The 24,758-nt window shown below is 42.5% G+C and overlaps 2 protein-coding genes and 1 pseudogene across 4 annotated transcripts in view; 2 read left to right on the forward strand and 1 right to left on the reverse strand.

Annotated features, from left to right (window-relative positions):
• The window catches only part of WDR89 (WD repeat domain 89), a 48,597-nt gene that overhangs the window by 10,019 nt on the left and 13,820 nt on the right, over positions 1–24,758 (forward strand). For all 3 annotated transcript variants that reach the window (XM_023232061.2, XM_023232044.2, XM_023232053.2), the window contains one exon: positions 7,452–7,557. The gene's annotated coding sequence lies outside the window, so the exon portion shown is untranslated. The remainder of the gene's footprint in view (positions 1–7,451; positions 7,558–24,758) is intronic.
• LOC111555739 (10 kDa heat shock protein, mitochondrial) lies at positions 2,829–3,365 on the forward strand. Its single transcript, XM_023232070.1, has one exon. The coding sequence runs from the start codon at positions 2,927–2,929 to the stop codon at positions 3,233–3,235; it is 309 nt and encodes a 102-aa protein (XP_023087838.1). The 5' UTR covers positions 2,829–2,926; the 3' UTR covers positions 3,236–3,365.
• On the reverse strand, positions 14,902–14,998 carry LOC111521737 (annotated as a pseudogene).

Genomic DNA, 24,758 nt, shown 5'->3' on the forward strand with positions numbered 1-24,758 from the left:
CTGACTCAGCTCCTCTTGGTCATCCAATGCAAGAATCAGACTGGATTCCTTCTCCACCTGCTCCTCCCTGGTGCTTGCAAATCGAGTCAGTGCCAGGCTTCACTAATGTTAACTTCCCAAATATTTCTCTGGCCAGGTGTGGTGGCTCACATTTGTAATCCCAGGTATGAGAGGCTGGGAGGTTGAGGCAGGAGAATCACTTGAGCTCAGGAGTTCAGGAACAGCCTGAGCAACATAGCAAGACTTCATCTCTACTAAAAATTTTTTTAAAAAAAGCTTTTTTTTTTTAATTGGCCAGGCATGGTTATGTGCATCTGTATTTTCAGCTATTTGGAAGGCTGAGGTGGCACAATCGCTTGAGCCTGGGAGGTTGAGGCTGCAGTGAGTGGCAGTTGCACCATTGCACTCCAGCCTGGGCCACAGAGTAAGACTCTGTGCAAATAAATACATAAATTGTCAAACTATAATAATAGTATTGATAGTGAATAGAAGCAAAAAAAAGAAAAATGTTTCTCAAATTTACCTTTTTTTCCCATTCCTACTGTTGGGAACTCCATTGTCTCTTTTAGTTTGATTTTTAGTTGACACATAATGTACATATTTCTGGGGTATAGTGTGATGTTTTGATATACATATACTTTGTGTAATGATCAAATCAAGTTAATCAGTGTATCCATCATCTCACATGTTGATCACTTTGTGGTGGGAACATGCAACAGTCCTCTCCTATCTGTTTTGAAATAGACCTACAGGCTGGGCCCAGTGGTTCCCACCTATAATCGCAGCACTTTGGGAGGCTGAGGCCAGAGGATTTTTTAAGACCAGCTCTGGCAACATAGTGAGACCTGTGTCTACAAAAAAAAATACTAAAAAATTAGCTGGAGCGTGGTGGCATGCACCTCTTGTCTGGACTTTTTAATGACCTTTATGGTCTCCCAACCTTCAGCCTTACCTCTCCCTATTTAAATCCATCTTCTACATTGTAAATGTGAGCAATTGAGTATGTGACTCTGGGTTGGGCACAGTGGCTCACGCCTAGAATCCCAGCACTTTGGGAGGCCGAGGTGGGTGGACCACCTGATGTCAGGAGTTTGAAACCAGCCTGGCCAACATGGCGAAACTCTGTCTCTACTAAAAATACAAAAATTAGCTGGGCATGGTGGCATATGCCTATAGTCCCAGGTACTTGGGAGGTTGAGGCAGGAAAATCGCTTGAACCTGGGCAGTTACAGTGAGCCAAGATCACGCTATTGCACTCCAGCCTGGGTGACAAAGTGAGACTCCATCTCAAGAAAAAAAAAAATGTGTATATGACTTTGAATATGTAATATTTTTGCTACCGACCCCTTCCAGTTCATTTATTTATTCAAATAGTTTAACATAGCTGCTCTAGGTTAAAATAAGATACTGCTTTAGTCATTCCCTATTACCCACTGAATGTTCTAACTCCTTTCTTACTGAATTGGTTCTGTGAGAAGAAATTAAAAAAAGAAAGCTTAACGTTTTAGTGGGGTATACAAGATAGACAACTCTAAGATCTGCCCTGCTGCTTTCGTCAACATCATCTCCTTTCCCATCCAGCATCACACATTATGATCAGCAATACCAAACTTTCTCCTCTTCCCTTGCTTCCACTACTTTTCACGCCTGTCCTTCCTTGTATGCAACATATTCAAATGTTCAGTGACCAGATCATTTTGACAAAGCCACAGAGCTCATGAGTAACAGACATTGTGGACTGTGGAAGATCCTGAATGCCAAGCCGAGAAAGTAAACTGTTCCTGAGGGAGAAAGGAAGAACCACGGATGGTCAGACTTTGCTATCATTCATGGAAATTGGGAGCATGGGTTGAAGAGAGAAGCTAATGAAGTAAATTTTGGATAATCTGAATTTTAAGTTCTGGCAGCACATGTAGCAGGCATTTAACAATACTAGAGCTTCAGAAAGACATTAAAGACATGAAATTTGTAGATAAAGATCTGGAAGTGATTACTAAAGGCTTTTGATCCAGTATATGCAAAATTAACGTCTCAAAATGGAAAGACACAAATGTTCCTAAATCCACTAATGCTTTGAGGGCAGAATCAAGTTCTAGTTATCACTGTCTCTCTAGCACCTAGAAGAGTGCCTAACACTGGTGTTTAATTATTAAACATTCTGCTAAGCTTGGGTTGCAGTGGGATTCAAGGAGAAGGGAACCCAAGAAAGTGATAAAGGGAAGAACATTTTAGAACATCACCAGGGATGGAGAGGCAGTATTTCAAACTTTGACTAATAAGAGTTTGTGTAAAGTCCTTACTACAGGCAAACATCCTTTTTTTTTTTTTTTTTTGAGACAGGCTCTCACACTGTCACCTAGGCTGGAGTGTAGGCGCTGTCTTGGCTCACTGCAGCCTTAGCCTCTCAGGCTCAAGCGATCCTCCCACCTTAGCCTCCCGAGTTGCTGGGACCACAGGCATGCACCTCACCATGCCTGGCTAATTTTTTGTGTTTTTGGTAGAGCTAGGGTTTCACCATGTTGCCCAGGCTGGTCTCAAACTCCTAGGCTGAGGTAGTTCTCCTGCCTCGGCCTCCCAAAGTGCTGGGATTACAGACATGAGCCACCTCACCCGGCCAGTGGCCTTTCTTTTATTATTATTTTTTTCTTAAGGTTGACATCAAATTGCTAGGATCACAGCTACTTCTCCAGAGATTTGCGTTGCTCACTTTTTAAATTAGGGTGTCTCCCCAGATGTTAAATCTCTAGGGTCTGTCCTAGCCATCTTATCTAAAAGATCTTGACCCCATCTTATCTCTTCTCATCATGTTACATACCTTAAACTCTGGGCGCTGGGCCGTTTTTTCACGTGTCGCCAGGGCCGGACCGCGAGTCTCTCCTTGCAGCGCTACACTAGAGCAGAGTACGAGTCTGAGGCGGAGGGAGTCATGGCAGGACAAGCGTTTAGAAAGTTTCTTCCACTCTTTGACCGAGTATTGGTTGAAAGGAGTGCTGCTGAAACTGTAACCAAAGGAGGCATTATGCTTCCAGAAAAATCTCAAGGAAAAGTATTGCAAGCAACAGTCGTCGCTGTTGGATCGGGTTCTAAAGGAAAGGGTGGAGAGATTCAACCGGTTAGCGTGAAAGTTGGAGATAAAGTTCTTCTGCCAGAGTATGGAGGCACCAAAGTAGTTCTAGATGACAAGGATTATTTCCTATTTAGAGATGGTGACATTCTTGGAAAGTACGTAGACTGAAATAAGTCACTATTGAAATGGCATCAACATGAAGCTGCCCGTTCCACTGAAGTTCTGAAATCTTTCATCATGTAAATAATATCCATATTTCTCTTTTATAATAAACTAATGATAACTAATGAAAAAAAAACTCTTCTTTATTTTTCTTCATAGAGCTTGCCATTCTTCTTGTTATATATTTATTTCTATATAGCTGAGTTGAATAATGAATGTTGCAGCCTCAGAATAACAGTCAACTCAGTAAAACTGTTGGAACAAAATTATAGCATTTCTTTGGTCAGCAAAAGTTCTCTTCAGATATTTTATGAGTAAAGTTATAAATTCTAAAAAATAAACTAAGTTTTTAAACTATTTTAGATTTTTTTTTTTTTTTTTTGAGACTAGATTTTGCTCTGTTGCCTGGACTGGAGTGATCATGGCTCACCTGATTGATCGCATAGCCTCAACTTCCCAGGCTTAGGCAATCCTTCCTCCTCAGCCCCCAAGTACCTGAGATGACAGGTGCACACCACCATGTCTGGCTGATTTTTAAACTTTTTGTAGAGAGTGGGATCTCACTATGTTGCCTGGACTGGTCTCAAACTCCTGGGCTCAAGGGATCCTCCCACCTGAGTCTCCCATGGTGCTGGGCTTACAGGCATGAGCCACTGTACTCAGCCTGTTAGAGAAATTTAATCAAAAAAGTTATTAAAATTTCCAGTCAAGTATTGAAATAACTTTCTCTACTTGACCTCCTGGGCTCAAGTGATCCTCCTACCTCACCTTTCTGGTAGCTGGGACTGCAGGCATGTGCCACCATACCCAGCTGAATTTTTTTTTTTTTCATACAGTGGAATTTAATTCAGTGATACTCAGTTATAAGAAGAAATGAGCTTTTAAGACACTGAAAGACATAGAGGAACTCTATGTGTTTATTCCTTTGTGGAGGAAACCAGAAAAGGCCACTCGCCTTATGATTCTAACTATTTGACGTTCTGGAAAAGGCAAAACTAAAGAGACAGTAAAGAGATCAATGGTTGATTAAAGTTCAGGGTGAGCAGAGGGATGAATGGGCAGAACACAGGATTTTTAGGGTGATGAAAATTTTATAATGGTGGATTCCTTACATGTATTTGTCAAAACCCATAGAGCTGTACAAAACGAAAAGTGAACCCTAAGGTAAACAATGGACTTTAATTTTTTTATAAAAGCTACTTAATGTTGTTTTATGTGGCAGTACTCTAATTTGACCACTTCCCAATTAATGGAGATTCAGGGTGTTAGGTTTTTTTTTTTGTTATTACAATTCTATAATAAATATCCTTCCTTACATACACATATATTTAATTTTGGATAGATGCTTATGGGAGATTGTTGGATTCAAGGAAACACATATTTCTAGTTTTATTATATAGTACCAGAATACTTGCCAAAAACTTTAACAGAGGGAGAGAGAGAAAGAGTGTGTGTGTGTGTGTGTGTGTGTGTGTATGTATGTATGTGTATGTGTGTATGTATGTGTTTAGAGACAAAGTCTCATTCTGTCACCTAAGCTGGAGTGCATTGACACAGTCATAGCTCACTGCAGCCTGGAACTCCTAGCCTCTAGTGATCTAACCTCAGCTTCCTGAGTGGTTGGGCCTACAGGTGTACGCCATCACAGCCAGCTAATTTTTGTATTTTTTGTAATGACGGGGTCTCTTTGTGATTCCCTAGGCTGGTCTCAGACTCCTGGTCTCAAAGCGATCCTCCTGCCTTGGCCTCCCAAAGTTCTGGGATTACAGGTGTGAGCCACCGTGCCCAGCCTAGAATGTTTACAAATACCCATTTCCCCATACCCCATCAGCATTGATGTTATCAATGTTTTTAATTTTTGCCAACCTGATAGGTGAAAATGGCATCTTATTTCCTCAACTGTTAGTAATATTGAACTTTTTTTTTTTTTTTTTTTTTTTGAGACAGTCTCACTCTGTAGCCCAGACTGGAATATAGTGGTATGATCTTGGCTCACTGCAATCTCTGCCTCCTGGGCTCAAGCTATTCTCATGCCTCAGCCTCCCAAGCAGCTGGGATTACAGGCGTGCACCACCACGCCCAGCTCATTTTTGTATTTTTAGTAGAGATGGGATTTTGCCGTGTTGGCCAGGCTGGTCTCAAACTCTTGAGCTCATGTGATTGTGTTCTGCCCACCTTGGCCTCCTAAAGTGCTGGGATCACGGGCATTAGCCACTATACCCGGCCGAGATTGAATATCTGTTTTCGTTTCTTGTTCATTTGAATTTTCCCCTTTATGACTTACTGCTTCTTTTAGCTATTATTTTATGTTCAGATAAATTCCTTGCATAGTAAGGGTATTAACCCTTAATTGTGTGTTATGAAAATTTTCTTCCAATTTCAGTTTTCTTTTAACTGTATTTTCAATGTATTTTACCTTATTTTAGTTATGTTTTTGTCTAATCAGATCTCTCACTTTCTGCCTTCATGGCATCTGGGTTCCAGTTTTGCTTTAAATGTCCTCTTTGGCTAGGTGCGGTGGCTCACGCCTATAATCCCAGCACTTTGGGAGGCCGAGGTGGATGGATCATGAGGTCAGGAGATCAAGACCATCCTGGCCAACATGGTGAAACCCCATCTCTACTAAAAATACAAAAATTAGCTGGGTGTGGCAGCAACATGCCTGTAATCTCAGCTACTCGGGAGGCTGAGGCAGGGGAATCGCTTGAACCCGGGAGGCAGAGGTTGCAGTGAGCTGAGATCGCGCTGCTGCTCTCCAGCCTGGTGACAGAGCTAGACTCAGTCTCAAAAAAAAAAAAGAAAGGCCGGGCGCGGTGGCTCAAGCCTGTAATCCCAGCACTTTGGGAGGCCGAGACAGGCGGATCACGAGGTCAGGAGATCGAGACCATCCTGGCTAACACGGTGAAACCCCGTCTCTACTAAAAAATACAAAAAACTAGCCGGGCGTGGTGGCGGGCGCCTGTAGTCCCAGCTACTGGGGAGGCTGAGGCAGGAGAATGGCGTGAACCTGGGAGGCGGAGCTTGCAGTGAGCTGAGATCCGGCCACTGCACTCCAGCCCGGGCGGCAGAGCGAGACTCCGTCTCAAAAAAAAAAAGAAAAAGTACTCTTCTACTCTAAAATTGTATGTTTTGCTTCTTTGTGTTTAAAATGTGGTTTTCCACATTTTCTACAATGAGCAGTTAAAATAGCACTAATTATTATTTATTTGTACTTATTTATTAAAATATAACTACTGTAAGGTCTACAAGTCTGGGGTAGAGCTGGGTGAACTTTTACAAACTGAAGACATCTGTGCCAACAACACTCAAATTGGTACCAGCACTCAAGAAGCCTCTTGAGGCCGGGCACGGTGGCTCACACCTGTGATCCCAGCACTTTGGGAGGCCAAGGTTGGTAGATCACCTGAGGTCAGGAGTTCAAGACCAGCCTGGCCAATATGGTGAAACCCCCGTCTCTACTAAAAATACAAAAATTAGCTGAGCATGGCGGTGGGCGCCTGTGATCCCAGCTACTCAGGAGGCTGAGGCAGGAGAGTTGCTTGAACCAAAGGGGGACACGGAGCCCCCCTTTGGTTGCAGTGAGCCATCGTGCCACTGCACTTTCAGCCTGGGCGACAGAGTGAGACTCTGTCTCAAAAAACAAAAAAAAAGAAACCTTTTGGATGCCCCTTCCCAGTCATTCCCACTAAAGATAACCACCATTCTAATTTCTATCATCATACATTAGTTTTGTCAATGATTTTAATGTTTTGTTTGCCTTTGGGCATGGGAGATCAGGTTTGTTGAAGTGTAATTTACATTCAATAAAATTTACCTTTTTAAACTTTGTAAGTATGTAGTTTGATGAGTTGACACGTGTGTGTACCTACACAGTTGTGTAACCAGCACCCTGATTAAGATATAGAATATTTTCATCACGCAAAAAGTTTCCTTGTGCCGCTTAATAATCAATGCTCTCCCCCACAACCTCAGCCCCTAACAACCAGTTCCTATCATTTTGCTTTTTCCAGAATGTTATTTAAATGGAATCATATAATATATACTCTTTTAAGTTGCATGTATCTCTGGTTCCTTTTTTATTGCAGAGTCAGATTCCATTATATGTATATGCCACAATTTGTTTTTCCATTCAGTAGATGACAGTTATTTCTGGGGGAGGGAGGGTCTTTGTTGTTTATTTTTTCTGTGCTTAAGCTTACCCATATTTCTGGTTTTTTTCTAGGTATTTGACTGTTACAAATAAAATGGTGATGAACACGTGTACAGGTGTTTGTATGGACATAAGTTGTCATTTCTCTTGAGTAAATACCTAAAAGTGGGATTGCTGGGTAAGTATATATTTAACTTTTAAACAAACTGCCAAACCACTTTCCAAAGTGGCTATAACATTTTACCATCAGTGTATGAAAGTTCCTGTTACTTTTGCATTTTTGCCAGAACTTGGTATTGTTAGTTCTTTTTAATCGTAGGCATTTTAGCAAATTTGTAATAATAGGTAATTATTAATATAATTTGCATATCTCTGATGACTAATATTATTGAGCTTCTCATGCTTATTTGTCATTCATATATTTTCTTTGGTGAAGTATCTGTTCAAATATTTTCCCATGTTTTAATTGAATTATTTGTCTTATAATTTGGTTGCAAGAATTCTTTATATATTCTGGATATAGCAACTTTATCAGATTGTGATTTGCAAATGTGGTCTCCCAGTCTGTAGTTGGCATTTTCTTTTTTTTAATTTTCTGGTTTTTTTTTTTAATATTTATTTTTGTTTGTTTTGTTGTGGGCTTTTTTGTTTTGTTTTGTTTTTTTGAGACAGGGTCTCACTCGGTGACCCAGGCTTAAGTGGCAGTGACGCAATCTCGGCTCACTGCAAGCTCCACCTCCCAAGCTAAAGTGATCTCTCCATCTCAGCCTCCTGAGTAACTGGGACTATCGGCATGCGCCGCCATGCCTGGCTAATTTTTGTATTTTTGATGGAGACGGGGTTTTGCCATGTCACCCAGGCTGGTCTTGAACTCCTGGACTCAAGCCATCCACCCCCCTGGACCTCCCAAAGTGCTGGGTTTATAGGCATGAGCCACCGTGCTGGGCCTGTAGTTTGCATTTTCTTGACTGTTCAAAGCAGGTTTTACATTTTAATTAAGTCAAAATTTTCTTTTGTGGTTTGTACTTTTTGTATTTTAAGAGATCTTTGCCTAACCAAAGGTCATAGATTCCCTTTTTTCTCTTACAAGTTTTGTAGTTCTTGCTTTTACATTTAGGTCTATGATCCATTTTGAGTTCATATTCTATGTTCTGACTTCTCATTTGTCTCATATTAGTAAACCATTGCAGCTTTCTCTTTATTAATATTTGCATAGTTTATCTTTTTTCTATCCATTTCCTTTTAACCTATCTATGGCTTTATGTTTAAAATGGGTTTCTTTTAGATAGCGTATAGTTGGGTCTTGCTTCTGTCTCTCCACCACCCACATCCTGACTATCTCTGTCTTTTAAATAAGGTGTCATATTATTTATATTTAACGTAATTGTTGGTATGGTTGGATTTTTTTTATTTTCCCCCGAGACGGAGTCTCACTCTGTCTCCCAAACTGGAGTGCAGGGGTGTGAGCTTGGCTCACTGCAACCTCTGCCTCCCAGGTTCAAGAGATTCTCCTGCCCCAACTTCCCGAGTAGCTGAGATTACAGGCACATACCACCACACTCAGCTAATTTTTGTAATTTTAGTGGAGAAAGGGTTTCACCATGTTGACCAGTCTAATCTGGGACTTCTGACCTCAAGTGATCTGCCCACCTCACCCTCCTAAAGTGCTGGGATTACAGGCGTGAGCCTCTGTGCCTGGCCAGGTGTAGTTGGATTTAAATCTACCTTCTTACTAGTTGTTTTTGTATTTTCTGTTTTTCTCATCAGTTCTTTATTTCTTTTTTCTTTTGAGATGGAGTCTGGCTCTGTCGCCCAGGCAGGGGTACAGTGGCCGGATCTCCGCTCACTGCAAGCTCCGCCTCCCGGGTTCACGCCATTCTCCTGCCTCTGCCTCAGCCTCCGGAGTAGCTGGGACTACAGGCGCCCGCCACCTCGCCCGGCTAGTTTTTTGTATTTTTTAGTAGAGACGGGGTTTCACCAGTTAGCCAGGATGGTCTCGATCTCCTGACCTCGTGATCCGCCCGTCTCGGCCTCCCAAAGTGCTGGGATTACAGGCTTGAGCCACGGCGCCCGGCCAGTTCTTTATTTCTTTTTTCATCTTTTTGATTGGGTGGTTTTTCTCTGTAGTTGGTTTTGGTTTGTGAATTTACTGTTTAGTTTTTTGTGTGTGTGTTTGAAGTGGTTGGTCTAGGGTTTACTATATGCTTTTTTTTTTTTTTTTTTTTTTTGAGACCTGGTTTTTCTCTGTCACCCGGACTGGAGTGCAGTAGTGCAGTCTGGGTTCACTGCCACCTCTGTCTCCCGCTCAAGTGATTCTCCCACCTAAGCCTCCTGAGTAGCTGGGACTACAGGCACCTGCCACTATCCCTGGCTAATTTTTATATTTTTTGTAGAGATTGAGTTTTGCCATTTTGCCCAGGCTGGTCTCGAACTCGTAGGTTGAAGTGACCCACCCACCTTGGCCACCCAAAGTGCTGGGATTATAGGCGTGAGCTCACTGTGAGCTAGATTTTAACAACTCAAAAAGCCATTATATCCTTTTTGAGTTGTTAAAATCTAGCTTCAAATAATGTGATACCTTTTTATGGTATAAGAATCTTAGAACAGCGGCGGGGCGCGGTGGCTCAAGCCTGTAATCCCAGCACTTTGGGAGGCCGAGACGGGCGGATCACGAGGTCAGGAGACCGAGACCATCCTGGCTAACACGGTGAAACCCCGTCTCTACTAAAAATACAAAAACTAGCCGGGCGAGGTGGCGGGCGCCTGTAGTCCCAGCTACTCGGGAGACAGAGGCAGGAGAATGGCGTGAACCCGGGAGGCGGAGCTTGCAGTGAGCTGAGATCCAGCCACTGCACTCCAGTCCGGGCGACAGAGTGAGACTCCGCCTCAAAAACAAAAAAAAAAGAATCTTAGAACATTATCCTTCCACTTCCCTCCTCCCATTCTCTCACTATTATTGTCATGCATTTTATTTATTTAGTTATTTATCTAGAGATGGAGTCTTGATCTGTTGCCCAGGCTGAAGTGCAGTGAGCTGATCTCAGGCAGCCTCCGCCTCCCAGGTTCAAGCAATTTTTGTGCCTCAGCCTCCCGAGTAGCTGGGATTACAGGCACCCGCCACCATGCCTGGCTACTTTTTTTTTTTTTTTTTTTTTTTTTTTGAGATGAAGTCTCGCTCTGTTGCCCAGGCTAGAGGGCAATGGCATGATCTCGGCTCACTGCAACCTCCACCCCTTGGGTTCAAGCGATTCTCCTATCTCAGCCTCTCAAGTAGCTGGGGTTATAGGCATGTGCCACCATGCCCAGCTAATTTTTTTTGTATTTTTCTTTAGATGAGGTTTCACCATGTTGACCTGGCTGGTCTTGAACTCCTGACCTCAAGTGATCCACCCGCCTCAGCCTCCCAAAGTGCTGGGATTACAGATGTGAGCCACCACGCCCAGCCTGCCTGGCTACTTTTTTTGTACTTTTGGTAGAGTCGTGGTTTCACCATGTTGGCCAGGCTGGTCTCGAACTCCTGACCTCAGGTGAGCCACCCACACCCAGACGATGCATTTTACTTTGACATGTCATAAATCCCTTGGTTTATTATTACTAGTTTTTACTTTTGACAGCAATTATCTTTTAAGGAAAAATTTAAAAGGAAAAATTGTCTTGTATTTACCCTCATGTTTACCATTCCCAGTGTTCTTTATTTCTTTGTGTCAATCCGGATTTCGGTTTGTTATCATGCTCTTTCTGCCTGAATAACAATTTAGCAGCAACAGTTCTGCTGGCAGTGAATCTTCTCAGTTTGTGTTTGTCTGATAATATTTCTTGTTTGTCTTTTTGAAGACTATCAAGTGCAGTAGTGAGAAGAGGGGAGGAGTGGAACAGGGAGTTTGACCTGTAGCTGACTATGAGCAATCAGTTGGGATAACTCACTACCTTTGGACCAGACTGATAGTCTTTGTTTTATACTCTTTTTCAGAAGATATTGCTGGGTACAGTGTTTTGTGTTGGTAGGTTTTTCTATCCTTTCGGTGTTTAAAATTGTCATTCCTTTCTCCTCTGGCTTGCATAGTTTTTGATGCGAAGACTGAAGTAATTCTTTTTTTTGAGACAGTCTTGCTCTGCCAGCCAGGCTGGAGTGCAATTGCATGATCTCATCTCACTGCAGCCTACACCTCCTGGGTTCAGGCGATTCTCCTGCCTCAGCCTCCCGAGTAGCTGGGATTACAGGTGCCCGCCACCACTCCCAGCTAATGTTTGTATTTTTAGTAGAGATGGGGTTTCACCATGTTGGTCAGGCTGGTCTCAAACTCCTGACCTCAGGTGATCCACCTGCCTCAGCTTCCCAAAGTGCTGCAAAAAGCAGAGGTTGCAGTCACCCGAGATTGCGAGATTGTGCCACTGCACTCTAGCCTGGGCAACAGAGTGAGACTCTGTCTCAAATAATAATAATGCTACTATGAAATTTATTTATAAGTTTTTACATGAACATATGTTTAGCTTTATGAGAAACTGCCAAAGTGTTTTCCATAGAGACTGCTACATTTTACATTTCCACCAGCAATATATAAGGGTTCCAGTTTCTTCACATTCTTTTTTAAAAAATGTATTTTTTTAATTGACAAATAAAAGTTGTATATATTTATGGTGTACAGCAAGATGTTTTGATATGTGTATACATTGCGGAATGACTAGATCTAGCCAATTAACATACCCACTGCCTTACATACATTTTTTTGGATGAGGTGAGAACACTCAAAATCTAGTCTCTTAGCAACTCTTGGCAGGGTTTTTTTTTTTTTTTTGAGATGGAGTCTCGCTGTGTCACCCAGGCTGGAATGCAGTGGCACAGTCTCAGCTCACTGCAACCTCTACTTCCCAGGTTCAAGTAATTTTCGTGCCTTAGCCTCCTGAGTAGCTGAGACTACAGGCACTTGTTACCATGCCCAGCTGATTTTTTTTTTTTTTTTTTTTTTTTTTTTTGTATTTTTAGTAGAGACAGGGTTTTACCATATTGGCAAGGTTGGTCTCAAACTCCTGACTTCAAGCAGTCCACCTGCCTTGGCCTCCCAAAGTGCTGAGATTACAGGCGTGAGCCACTGTACCTGCCCCCTCTTAGTAATTTTCAAGTATACAGTACGTTGTTACTAACTGTAGTCACCATATTGTACATTAGAGCTCTTGAACTTACTCCTCTTTCCAAGTGAAATATTATACCCTTTGATCTACATCTCCCCAATTCTCCCTCCTTCCCAGCCCTGGTTAACCACCTTTCTACTCTCTGCTTCCATGGGTTTGACTGTTTTAGATTTCACATATAGATATGTATGTTTGTATACATGCACACATCTAGATGAGATCATGTGATATTTAGCTTTCTATATCTGGTTTACTTTAGTTTATAATATGATGTCCTACAGATTTATCTGTTTCACAAATGACAGGATTTTGTTCTTTTTTAAGACTGAATAGTATTCCATTGTGTATATACACAAATGTATACCTGAGTAGCTGGGGAGACAGGTGCACACCACCATGCTCGGCTAATTTTTGTATTTTTACACCACATTTTCTGTATCCATTCATCAACTGAAGAACACTTAGGTTGATTCTATATCTTGGCTGTTGCGAAAAAATGCTGCAGTGAACCTGGGAGTACAGATATCTCTTTGACGTACTGATTTCATTTCTTTTTTTTTTTTTTTTTTTTTTTTTTGAGATGGAGTCTCACTCTGATTGCAATGGCACAATCTTGGCTCACTGCAATCTCCACCTCCCAGATTCAAGCGATTCTCCTGCCTCAGCCTCCTGGGTAGCTTGTATTACAGGCACATGCTACCATGCCCAACTAATTTTTGTATTTTTGCTAGAGATGGGGTTTCACCATGTTGGCCAGGCTGATCTCAAACTCCTGACCTCAGGTGATCCACCTGCCTTGGCCTCCCAGAGTGCTGGGATTACAGCCGTGAGCCACGGTGCCCAGCCTATTTTTAATTGTTTTAGGAACCTTCGTACTCTTTTCCATTTTGGCTGTACTATAGTTTCTTTACATTCTTGCCAATACTTGTTGTTTTCTCTTTTGGGGTGTGCTTAAAAATAACCAATTCACAATTATTTCAGTTTTTTTGTTTGCTTTTAAGGCTTGTCAAGTGAAGCAGTGGGAGTGTATAGTTACACTATTAGTAGGTATATAGTGTATATCTGAGTGTTCTGCGGGGTTTTTTCTGTTTATTGCCTCATTTCTTGATAACTTGTTGATATTTCTCTGTCTCTTTAAAATTGAATTCTGTACATTACGTGTAGAAGAACAGTAGAGACTAGGTAAGTAGTATTTAGCCTCACAAATGGATACCTGTGCTTCTATCAGACTGTGAGTATTGGGGTTTGAACAATCTAGCCTGGTTTGGGTTTTGGTGTTACTATAGTTGACATTAACATACCCAAAACTTCAAATTCCTTCAGCTATGAGCTATTACGATCTTGTGCTTAGTATCAGGCCTGGGATGCTGGAGGGTTTTCTCCTTGTCGCCGCTGTACTCAGTCTCAGCAGGCCGGAGCAAGAGGTTTCTCTCCATGCTCTTCCCCACCACCTGCCGACCGTCGGTGCTCTTTCCACAGCGTGAAGCTTGGTAAAAGTAGGGAGTCATTCACTCCATGATTTTTAAAAATACACACACATAAAATATCTCTGTTCTAGACCAACATTTCATTGTTAACTTGACTGGCTAAAAAGACTCCAGGTTAGAGATAATTTTGACCCAGAATTTTCAAGCCATTATTCGTTTTTTCCCTGAGGGTTGCTATTGAGAAGTCTGATATTGTTACTATGCTTCAAATTTTTTTATGAGACCCCTTTTCTCCATGGACACTTGTAGAATCTTTCCTTTATCCCCAGCATTATGAAATTTCAAGATATATGTGACTTGGTGTGGCTTTCTTTTGCTGTCCTTTTTGCTGAACACTCAGGTTTGTTTGTTTGTTTTCTATTTTTCTTTCTGGACTTTTCGTTTTTAGGATGTTTGACTTAGATTGATTGATCAGTCCTCTGATTTCATTATTTCTTTCTTCTTCTTCTACTTCGGTTGGGAGAATTCCTTAACCATATCTTTTCACTCTTCTGTGGATTTTGTATTTCTGCTATCTTATTCTTAATTTCCAAGAATTCTTTCCTCTTATCTGAATGTTCTTCTTTGTTAAAATACACCTAAAAGCCAGGCACAGTGCCTCCTGCTTATAATTCCAGCACTTTGGGAGGCTGAGGTGGGCAGATTGCTTGAGTCCAGGAGTTTGAGACCAGCCTGGGCAACATGGCAAAACCCCATCTCTTACAGAAATACAAAAATTAGCCAGGCATGGTGGCACATGCCTGTAGTCTCAGCTACTTGGTAGGCTGAGGCCAGAGGATCATTTGATCCTGGGATGCTGACATTACAGTGAGCCAAGATTGTGTCATTGCACTCCAGCCTATGTGACAGAGAATGAGACCCTATCTCTCTCCAACACACACACACACACACACACACACCCCTCTAAAAATATGGAATGTTTCACACACTGTAATTCTTGTGCAGGGGTCATGCTAATCTGTATTGTACCAATTCTAGTACATATGCTGCTGAAGCGAGCACCATGATTTTATTTTTAAATGTATGCATCTGAGCGTACTCACCACCCAGAATTCTCTTGTTCTATTTCTCAGTTTATATCTCTCCCCAAAATTATTCTTACTTCTGCCATTATAGATTTGTTTTGCCTTTTTTTAAACTTTATATAAATGAAATCCCGCAGGACCTTTTTGTGTCAGGCGTCTAACCAGTTCTGAGATTCATCCACATTGTTGCATGTACCAGTTGTATGTTTTTTATTGCTATGTAGAATTCTAGGCCAGGCGCAGTGGCTCATGCCTGCAATACCAGCACTTTGGGAGGCCGAGGTGGGCGGATCACTTGATGCCAGGGTTTGAGACCAGCCTGGCCAACATGATGAAACCCCGTCTCGACTAAAACTACAAAAATTAGCTGGGTGTGGTGGTGGGTGCCTGTAATTCCAGCTATTTGGGAGGCTGAGGCAGGAGTATCACTTGAACCCGGGAGGTTGCAGTGAGCCGAGATCATTCCACTGCACTCCAGCCTGGGTTACAGTGCAAGACTTGGTCTCAAAAAAACAACAAAATAAAAGAATTCTATTATATTTACATACCACAATTTATCAGTAATGCCTGGATAAACAACTGGATAATTATCAAATTGTCCAGTTAATCATCTTATCTGAAGAGCTTGTAATTAGGCCAGGCACAGTGGTGCATTCTCGTAATCCCAGCACTTTGGGAGGCCAAGATGGGTGGATCACCTGAGGTCAGGAGTTCGCGACCAGCCTGACTAACATGGTGAAACCCCGTCTCTGCTAAATACAAAAAAAGAAAAAGCCAGGCGTGGTGGAGCATGCCTGTAATTGAAGCTACTTGGGAGGCTGAGACAGGAGAATCGCTTGTACCTGGGAGGTAAAGATTGCAGTGAGCTGAGATCGTGCCATTGCACTCCAGCCTGGGCAACAAGAGCAAAACTCCATCTCAAAAAAAAAAAAAGCTTGTAATTAAAGTATTAATAATATACCAACAACATATTTCATATTTACCTTGCTGCTTAAGCCAGAAACCTAAGAATCATTTTTTTTTGAGACAAGAATCATTTTTGACTGCTCTTCTCACATACCACTTGCAGTCTTACCAGAAAATTCTTTCATATTGGTGACCTACATCCAGCCATTTCTGTCATAACTCTCAGAATTTTGCACAAACCTCTAAACTACTTATACTCTCTTGCCCTCTGGTCTGTTCTCCAGGCAGCAGCCCAAGGAACCCATTCTCAGTGTCTCTTACCTGCTCTCAACCTACAGTGGCTTTCTTTCTCACTTGAGAATAAAATCCAGAGTTCTTATCATGACCGACAGAGCTCTTATCTGGCTCCAGCTACCTCTTTAATCTCATTTTCTTTTTTTTTTCTTTTTTTTTTTTTTTTTTTTGAGATGGAGTCTCGCTCTGTCGCCCAGGCTGGAGTGCAGTGGCCGGATCTCAGCTCACTGCAAGCTCCGCCTCCCGGGTTTACGCCATTCTCCTGCCTCAGCCTCCCGAGTAGCTGGGACTACAGGCGCCGCCACCTCGCCCGGCTAGATTTTTGTATTTTTTAGTAGAGACGGGGTTTCACCGGGTTAGCCAGGATGGTCTTGATCTCCTGACCTCGTGATCCGCCCGTCTCAGCCTCCCAAAGTGCTGGGATTACAGGCTTGAGCCACCGCGCCCGGCCTTAATCTCATTTTCTACACCCTTCTTTCTTTCTCTGACTTTAGCTACACTGGCCCACTTGCTGTTTCTCTCTGCCTGGGCAGCTCTTGCTCCATGTAATCCACTCCCTTGCCTCCCTCATTTTGTCCTGGTCTCGGCTCAAATGTCACCTCCTGGGGGAAGCTTCCTTTAATGATGGAATAGAAATGGCTTTTCCTGCCTCATTTTTCTTGCCTTACCCTATGTTGTTATTTTTTATAACACTCATCACTATTTTTATTATTATAATTAGTTATTGGGCTATGTATCCACCTATCTCCTTCTATCCTGTCCTGCATGAAGAAAGGGACTTCATGACTGTTCTTTGCTGAATTTGTTATGTTCTAGGCCTGTCATGTCATAACCTTTCCAGAAATGTTTTTTTGTTTGGTTTGTTTTGGTATTGAGACAGAGTCTCACTCTGTCACCCAGGCTGGAGTGCAGTGGTGCAATCACAGCTCAACTTGCAGCCTCAACCTCCCTGGGCTCAGGTGCTTCTCCCGCCTCAGCATCCCAAGTAGCTGAGACTACCACCACTTTACCACGCCCTGTACATGTAGCTCTAAAGTACAAAAATTAGCTAAATTTTGTAGAGATGAAGTTTAGCTGTGTTGCCCAAACTGGTCTCAAACTCCTGGGCTCAAACAATCCACCCACCTCAGGCTCCCATAGTGCTAGGATTGTAGGTGTGAGCCACTGCACCTGGCCAAGAATTGTTTTTGAATTCTTTTTTTTTTTTTAAGACAGGGTCTTGCTCTGTCGCCAAGGCTGGAGTACAGTGGCACCATCTCAGCTCACTGCAACCTCTGCTTCCCAGGTTCAAGTGATTCTGCTGCCTCAGCCTCCTGAGTAGCTGGGAGTACAGACACGCCACCACGCCTGGCTAATTTTTGTATTTTTTAGTAGAGATGGGGTTTCGTCATGTCGGCCAGGCTGGTCTTGAACTCCTGTCCTCATGATCGGCCTGCCAAAGTGCTGAGATTACAGGTGTGAGCCACTGGGCCTGGCTGTTTTTGAATTCTTGAGTAGGGTAATTCTTTAGAACTTTTGAGCAGATTTAATGTTGTTAGAGCTTATCAGTTTCTAACTATAATGTGTACAATATTTAAGTAGCTGGCTTTTAGATAATGTAAACATCATTCTGTAACAGGATATGGTTCTTTTTGTTTTTCCTCATTTTTTTTGCAGTTATTAAAGATAGCATTTGCTTAATTCTTAAAAGCATCTTTTCAAAATTAGAAAATGAAGAAATAGTAAACAAGTAGTACCAATTCGAGAATTGGATTATTCCAAATTGCTTCTAACTGTTCCAAATTAAGACATCTGGTGACTAGGGAAATTTGGTTTCTCTGTTTGGTTAACCAGCTGGTTGTTCTGGAAAGGAAAAAGGCAGTTAATTGTTCTTGTTGAAAGATTCTGGGCATTTGTGGAATTACCGTAAAGGGTGACGTTTGGATGCAAGATGTACATGCAAAACTGGACATCTCAGGATGTTATTGAGGAAAATATTTTTGTTTTTAAAAAGATGCTTTGAATGTTATATCTGGAACCTGCAGCATAATCTCACACTGCATGAGAAAGTATGTGTCATTTCCTTCCAGTCCTCCCCCTTTTCCTTGGTAACAGATTCCTGTACTTTAAAAATTGTGCTTTTCCTGAGAATTTTAGTATATTTAATGCATGGGATGCCATATGTTGCTGCAACCACTATCTTGAACGTTTGTGTGAATAAGAATACGATAATCAGACTAGCTAAGCAGGATTAATTTACAAAGACATTGTCTTAGTCATTAATGAATGTGAAATTTAAAATTATATTAGAGTTGTAGCAGATGTCAGTTTAGCATACCTTCCACTAAATATTCAGCAGTTCTTCTGAATTTAAAACAAATGTCTCTTTGGCAAATTGTCTTAGAGCTAATTCTGTGTTAGTTTAAAACATACATATACATTCCTCCACATTATGAATGTTTTCTGGAAACGATTTTCCTGAAATTAAACCAATGTATGCTTTTTATCCAAAGGTATTGTTTCCTCTGGGACATACTGGTAATGCATATGTGTGATTGTTCCTATTTGACTCTTCCCTGTTTCTCTGAAATGTTAATACCAGATTGTTAAGATTCCTCTGTGCAGTTTTGCTTCAGATAAGCTGACATCAGATATGTATAATATAGCCAGGTATGGTGACATGTCTGTGGTCTCATCTGCTTGGGAGGCTAAGGTAGGTGGGAGAATTGCTTGAGCCAGGGAGGTCAAGGCTGCGGTGAGCTGTGATTGCACCACTGCACTCCAGCCTGGGCCACAGAGTGAGACCCTGTCTCAAAAAAAAAAAGGATATGCCTGATAAATATTAAGCTACTTGAATGTCTCGTATAAAGCTTTTGTGGCTGCCAGTAGATTTTTCAGGTTTGCCACTGACCTTGCCACTTTAGACACTAGCAGCTGCTGCTTCCAGGTGCTCTGCTAATACCTCCCCTTTAAAAATATTAATATAGGCCAGGCGCAGTGGCTCACGCCTGTAATCCCAGCACTTTGGGAGGCCGAGGCGGGTGGATCACCTGAGGTCGGGAGTTCGAGACCTGCCTGACCAACATGGAGAAACCCCGTCTCTACTAAAAATACAAAATTAGCTGGGCCTGGTGGCACATGCCTGTAATCCCAGCTACTAGGGAGGCTGAGGCAGGAGAATTGCTTGAACCTGGGAGGCGGAGGTTGCGGTGAGCCGAGATCGTGCCATTGCACTCCAGCCTGGGCAACAAGAGTGAAACTCCGCCTCAAAAAAAAAAAAAAAAAATATATATATATATATATATATAAATATACTACATGCTTATGTAGAGATGGTAGAGTACAGGAATTAAATAGCATGGGCTGTGGAATAAGAAAACTTGAATTCAGAAACCGGCTTTACTGCATATTATGTGTGCTTTTCTTATCAGTAAAATGGATATAATAGTACTGTTGGGATTGTTATGAGGTTGTTGTCATCATTAAAAATTTCAGTAATAGGCTGGGCGTATTGGTTCATGCCTGTAATCCCAGCACTTTGGGAGGCCAAAGCAGGAGGATTTCTCACATGCAGGAGTTCGAGACCAGCTGGGGCAACATAGTGAGACCCCGTTTGTATTTAAAAAAAAAAAAAAAACATGTTTAAAAATTTCAGCAGTGGCCAGGTGCAATGGCTCACACCTGTAATCCCAGCACTTTGGGAGGCCAAGGCGGGTAGATCACAGGTCATGAGTTCAAGACCAGCCTGGCCAAGATGTTGAAATCCCATCTCTACTAAAAATACAAAAATTAGCTGGGTGTGGTGGCGGGCACCTGTAATCCCATCTACTCAGGAGGCTGAGGCAGAGAATTGCTTGAACCCGAGAGGTGGAAGTTGCAGTGAGCCGAGACGGCACCACTGCACTCCAGTCTGGGCAACAGAGTGAGACTCTGTCTCAAAAAAAAAAATTAAAAATTTTAACAGTATTAAAAAGAGCTAGAATCCCAAAAAATAAATAGTATGAAAGAAATGACTGAACTTTAGGTATTTTAATACAAGAGTTTCTGACTCTTGAAATTCACTTTAAGTTTTTTAAAACGATGAATAACATTAAGAAGTTGGAATCATTGTGTTTTGGAGTTTTTTTGGGTTTTTTTCTCACTTGTCCCCTAAGAAGTTGTAGGATGCCACCTCTGCAAGCAGATTTGGAGTTTTAAAACTACATGTTTCAGATATGTTCACCGCTGATTGACTGATGCAGCCAAATGTAGGTTTTCCTGGTCAGCAGATAGCCTTTCATCTGGTGATTGGTAGGCTGCGACTCCTTTCATTTTATGGCTGTACCATCCTGTAGGACCAAGGAGTCCTCTCCATCCAGCCAGCAGATGAGCAAAGAGAAGGTGGAGAAGACCCATTATCTCTTAATCCTAGCCTAACTGTGGCATGCATCGCTTCCACTGGCAAAAACTAGTCACATACTGAGGCTGAGACAGTCCTTGCTGGGTGACCTGGAATCTGTCCTTTCATCTGAGATCCCATTGAATGTCCTATACCAAATCCCATTCCAACAAGTCCCAGGTATATTCCACTCTTAGGGGCTGCTTCTCATTTCCCAAGCTGAGCATGGAGATGTTAAAAAATAGCCCTACCAACTCTTCATGCCTTTGCTGAGCTCCTGCAGTAGTAAGTAGGAGTACTTACTACTTTCGAGAGATTTTTTGAGGTTGCCTACCAACTCCCTCAGTTTGCTTCTTTCCAAATTTGGGAGTATTTGTGAGAATTCTTGAAATCTGGCCAGGCACAGTGGCTCATGCTTGTTGGGATTACAATATTTTGGGGGCACTTTGGGAGGCCAAGGCAGATGCATCACCTGAGGTCAGGAGTTCGAGACCAGCCTGGCCAACATGGCAAAACTCTGTCTCTACAAAAAAACACAAAAATTAGCCAGATGTGGTGGCGCACCCCTGTATTCCCAGCTACTTGGGAGGCTGAGGCAAGAGAATCGCATGAACCCGGGAGGCAGAGGTTGCAGTGAGCAGAGATCGCGCCACTGCACTCCAGCGTGGGCAACAGAGGGAAATTCTGTCTCAAAAAACAAACAAAAACTTGAAATTTTATTTTTACCTTTCCTTAGTACTGCTTTGGGGAAGGAGATATTGGTGTACGGAAGGAGATTCTGTTGGCTCTGCTATACTTTCCAGTTTATTATGAAGCTAGATTAGGGACGTGACTAGGGCAGAGATTTGTGGTGGTAGTCCTGATTGGCCTGCCGGAGCCATCTCAGGTCTAGAGTTGAGTTTGACTGAAGGGCTTTTCAGCATTGGGACATTCCTAGTGTGTTAATACCCGAAATATTTTTCTGTCTAGAACTATAAACGTCCATGATATGTTAAAAATTTTTTGTCGGCCGGGCCTGGTGGCTCAAGTCTATAATCCCAGCACTTTGGGAGGCTGAGGTGGGCAGATCACTTGAGTTTAGGAGTTCGAGACCAGCGTGGGCAACTTGGTGAAACCACATCTCTACTAAAAATACAAAAAATTAGCCAGACGTGGTGGCACACGCCTGTAATCCCAACTACTCGGGAGGCTGAGTCAGGAGAGTTGCTTGAACCCAGGAGATGGAGGTTGCAGTGAGCCGAGATTGTGCCACTGTACTCTAGCCTAGCCTGGGGGACAGAGCCAGACCCTGTCTCAAAAAAAATTTTTTTTTGTTATTGTTTTGGGATAATGTTAGGTTTACAGAAAAGTTGCAAAAATAGTACAGAGTTCTGCCGGGTGTGGTGGCTCAAGCCTGTAATCCCAGCACTTTGGGAGGCTGAGACAGGTGGATCACGAGGTCAGGAGATCGAGACCATCCTGGCCAACACGGTGAAACCCCGTCTCTACCAAAAAATACAAAAAACTAGCCGGGCGAGGTGGCGGGCGCCTATAGTCCCAGCTACTCGGGAGGCTGAGGCAGGAGAATGGCGTGAACCTGGGAGGCGGAGCTTGCAGTGAGCTGAGATCTGGCCACTGCACTCCAGCCCAGGCGACAGAGCAAGACTTCGTCTCAAAAAAAAAAATAGTACAGAGTTCCTGTATACCCTTCACCCAGCCTCCCTAATGTTAACATAACCATGGAACATTTGTCAAAACTAAGAAAGTAACATTGGGATAATACTATTAACTAAATGACAGACTTTATTTGGGTTTCACCAGGTCTTCCATGAATGTCCTTTTACTAGTCCAGGATCTAATCAAGGACACCATATTGAATTTGATCATCACAACATCATGGTCTCCCCCATCTGTGATGATCTCTTGGTCTTTCTTTGTTTTTCATGATCTTAAAGCTTTTTTTTTTTTTTTAGACAGGGTCTTGCTGTGTTGCCCAGGCTGGAGTGCAGGCACGATCTTGTCTCACTGCAACCTCCACCTCCTGAGTTCAAGTGATTCTCTTGCCTCAGCCTCTTGAGTAGCTGGTACTACAAGTATGTGCCACCATTCCCAGTTAATTTTTGTATTTTTAGTAGAAATGGGGTTTCACCATGCTGGCCAGGCTGGTCTCAAACTCCTAGCCTCAAGATCTGCCTGTCTCAGCCTCCCCAAGTGCTAGGGTTGCAGGCATGAGCCACCGTGCCTGGTCTGATCTTGAAGCTTTTGAAGAGTATTAGCCAGGTATTTGTAGAATATCCCTCAAATTGGCCAGGCACAGTGGCTCATGCCTGTAACCCCAGCACTTTGGGAGGCCAAGGTGGGTGAATTACAAGGTCAGGAGTTCAAGACCAGCCTGATCAATGTGGTGAAACCACATCTCTACTAAAAATACAAAAATTAGCCAGGCATGGTGGTGCATGCCTGTAATCTTAGCTACTCAGGAAGCTGAGGCAAGAGAATTGATTGAACCCAGGAGGTGGAGGTTGCAGTGAGCCGGGATCGTGCCTCTGCACTCCAGCCTGGGTGACAGAGCGAGACTCCTTCTCAAAAAAAAAAAAAAAAAAAAAAGAATATCCCTCAAATTGGGTTAGTTTGAGGTTTTCTCATGATTAGACTGGGGTTTTCTATTTGGGGAAGAATATCACAGAGGTGAATGGAATGCCTTTCTTATCATACCGGGGGGTTCATGATAGGAATATGACATATTGCTGATGATGTTACCCTTGATCAGTTGGTCACAGTGATGTCATCTGAGCTTCTCCACAGTGAGGTTACTATCTTTTACCCTTTCCGTACTCTATTATTTGGATGCAAGTAACCAAGTCCAGCCTACATTCAAGGGGAGGATAATTCAGCTCTACTTTCTAGAGGGAGTATATCTACATATGTTACTTGAGTTCTGTAAGGCAGATTTGTTCCTTCTCCCTCATTTATTTACTGATTTGTTTTTATCAGTATGGACTCATGGATATTTATTCTTTGGATTGTAATCCAAGAGTTTTTTTTTTTTCCTTAGGTCAGAGTCTTACTCTGTTGCCCCCGCCAGAGTGCAGTGGCATGACTTTGGCTCACTGCAGCCTTCACCTCCCAGATTCAAGCGATTCTCCTGCCTCAGCCTCCCAAGCAGCTGGGATTACAGGCATGAGCCACTGCGCTCAGATGAGTATTGTTATTTTGTTGTTGAGATTGTTTTAGAGTGGCCAGTGGAGTTCTTGGCTCCTATGTCTTTTTGTTTTTCCTTTTAAACTCTTCTTTCTCCAAGGAACTGAAGGGCATTTTTAATAGTTTATGTCTCAAACCATTCTGATTGGTATCTAACTAAAAGATAAGAATCTTGGGAGAGTTCACCGAGAACCTTGGGCAGTGAAACACAGTCATCTTTTGAAACTTAGTGAAGTTCATATGCTTTTTGTGTTTTGTTTTATTTTTTGTTTTTGTTTTTTTTGAGACAGAGTTTCTCTCTGTCTCCAGGCTGGAGTGCAGTGGTGCGATCTTGGCTCACTGTAACTCCCACCTCCCAGGTATAAGCAATTCTCCTGCCTCAACCTCCCATGTAGCTGGGATTATAGGTGGGTGCCACCACCCTCGGCTAATGTTTGTATTTTTAGTAGAGAGAGGATTTCACCATGTTGGCCAGGCTGGTCTCCAACTCCTGAGGCTCTGGTTTGTCGGCCTCTCGAAGTGCTGGAATTACAGGCATGAGCTACCATGCCCGGCCATATGCTCTTTAGAAATGTATTTTTAATTACAAAATGAAAAATAAAATCTAAGAAAGCACCAGCTCAATTTGGTGCGGCTATAGTTATTGAGATTTGAGGGTTATTTAATTTTGTGTTCATGAACATTGCATGTTGTTTTTTTAAATAGTTAATATAAAAGTAAACTGTTAAGTTTCTGAATAGCTGTAAGAATCATAGCTTTTAAAATGTGAAATGAAGGCTGGGCGCGGTGGCTCACACCTGTAATCTCAGCACTTTGGGAGGCCGAGGCGGGTGGATCAGGAGGTCAGGAGATCGAGACCATCCTGGCTAACTCGGTGAAACCCCGTCTCTACTAAAAATACAAAAAATTAGCCAGACATGGTGGCGGGCGCCTGTAGTCCCAGTTATTCCACAGGCTGAGGCAGGAGAATGGTGTGAACCCGGAAGGCGGAGCTTGCAGT

The sequence above is a fragment of the Piliocolobus tephrosceles genome, chromosome 6, assembly GCF_002776525.5.
Source record: "Piliocolobus tephrosceles isolate RC106 chromosome 6, ASM277652v3, whole genome shotgun sequence".
Taxonomy (NCBI): Eukaryota; Metazoa; Chordata; class Mammalia; order Primates; family Cercopithecidae; genus Piliocolobus; species Piliocolobus tephrosceles.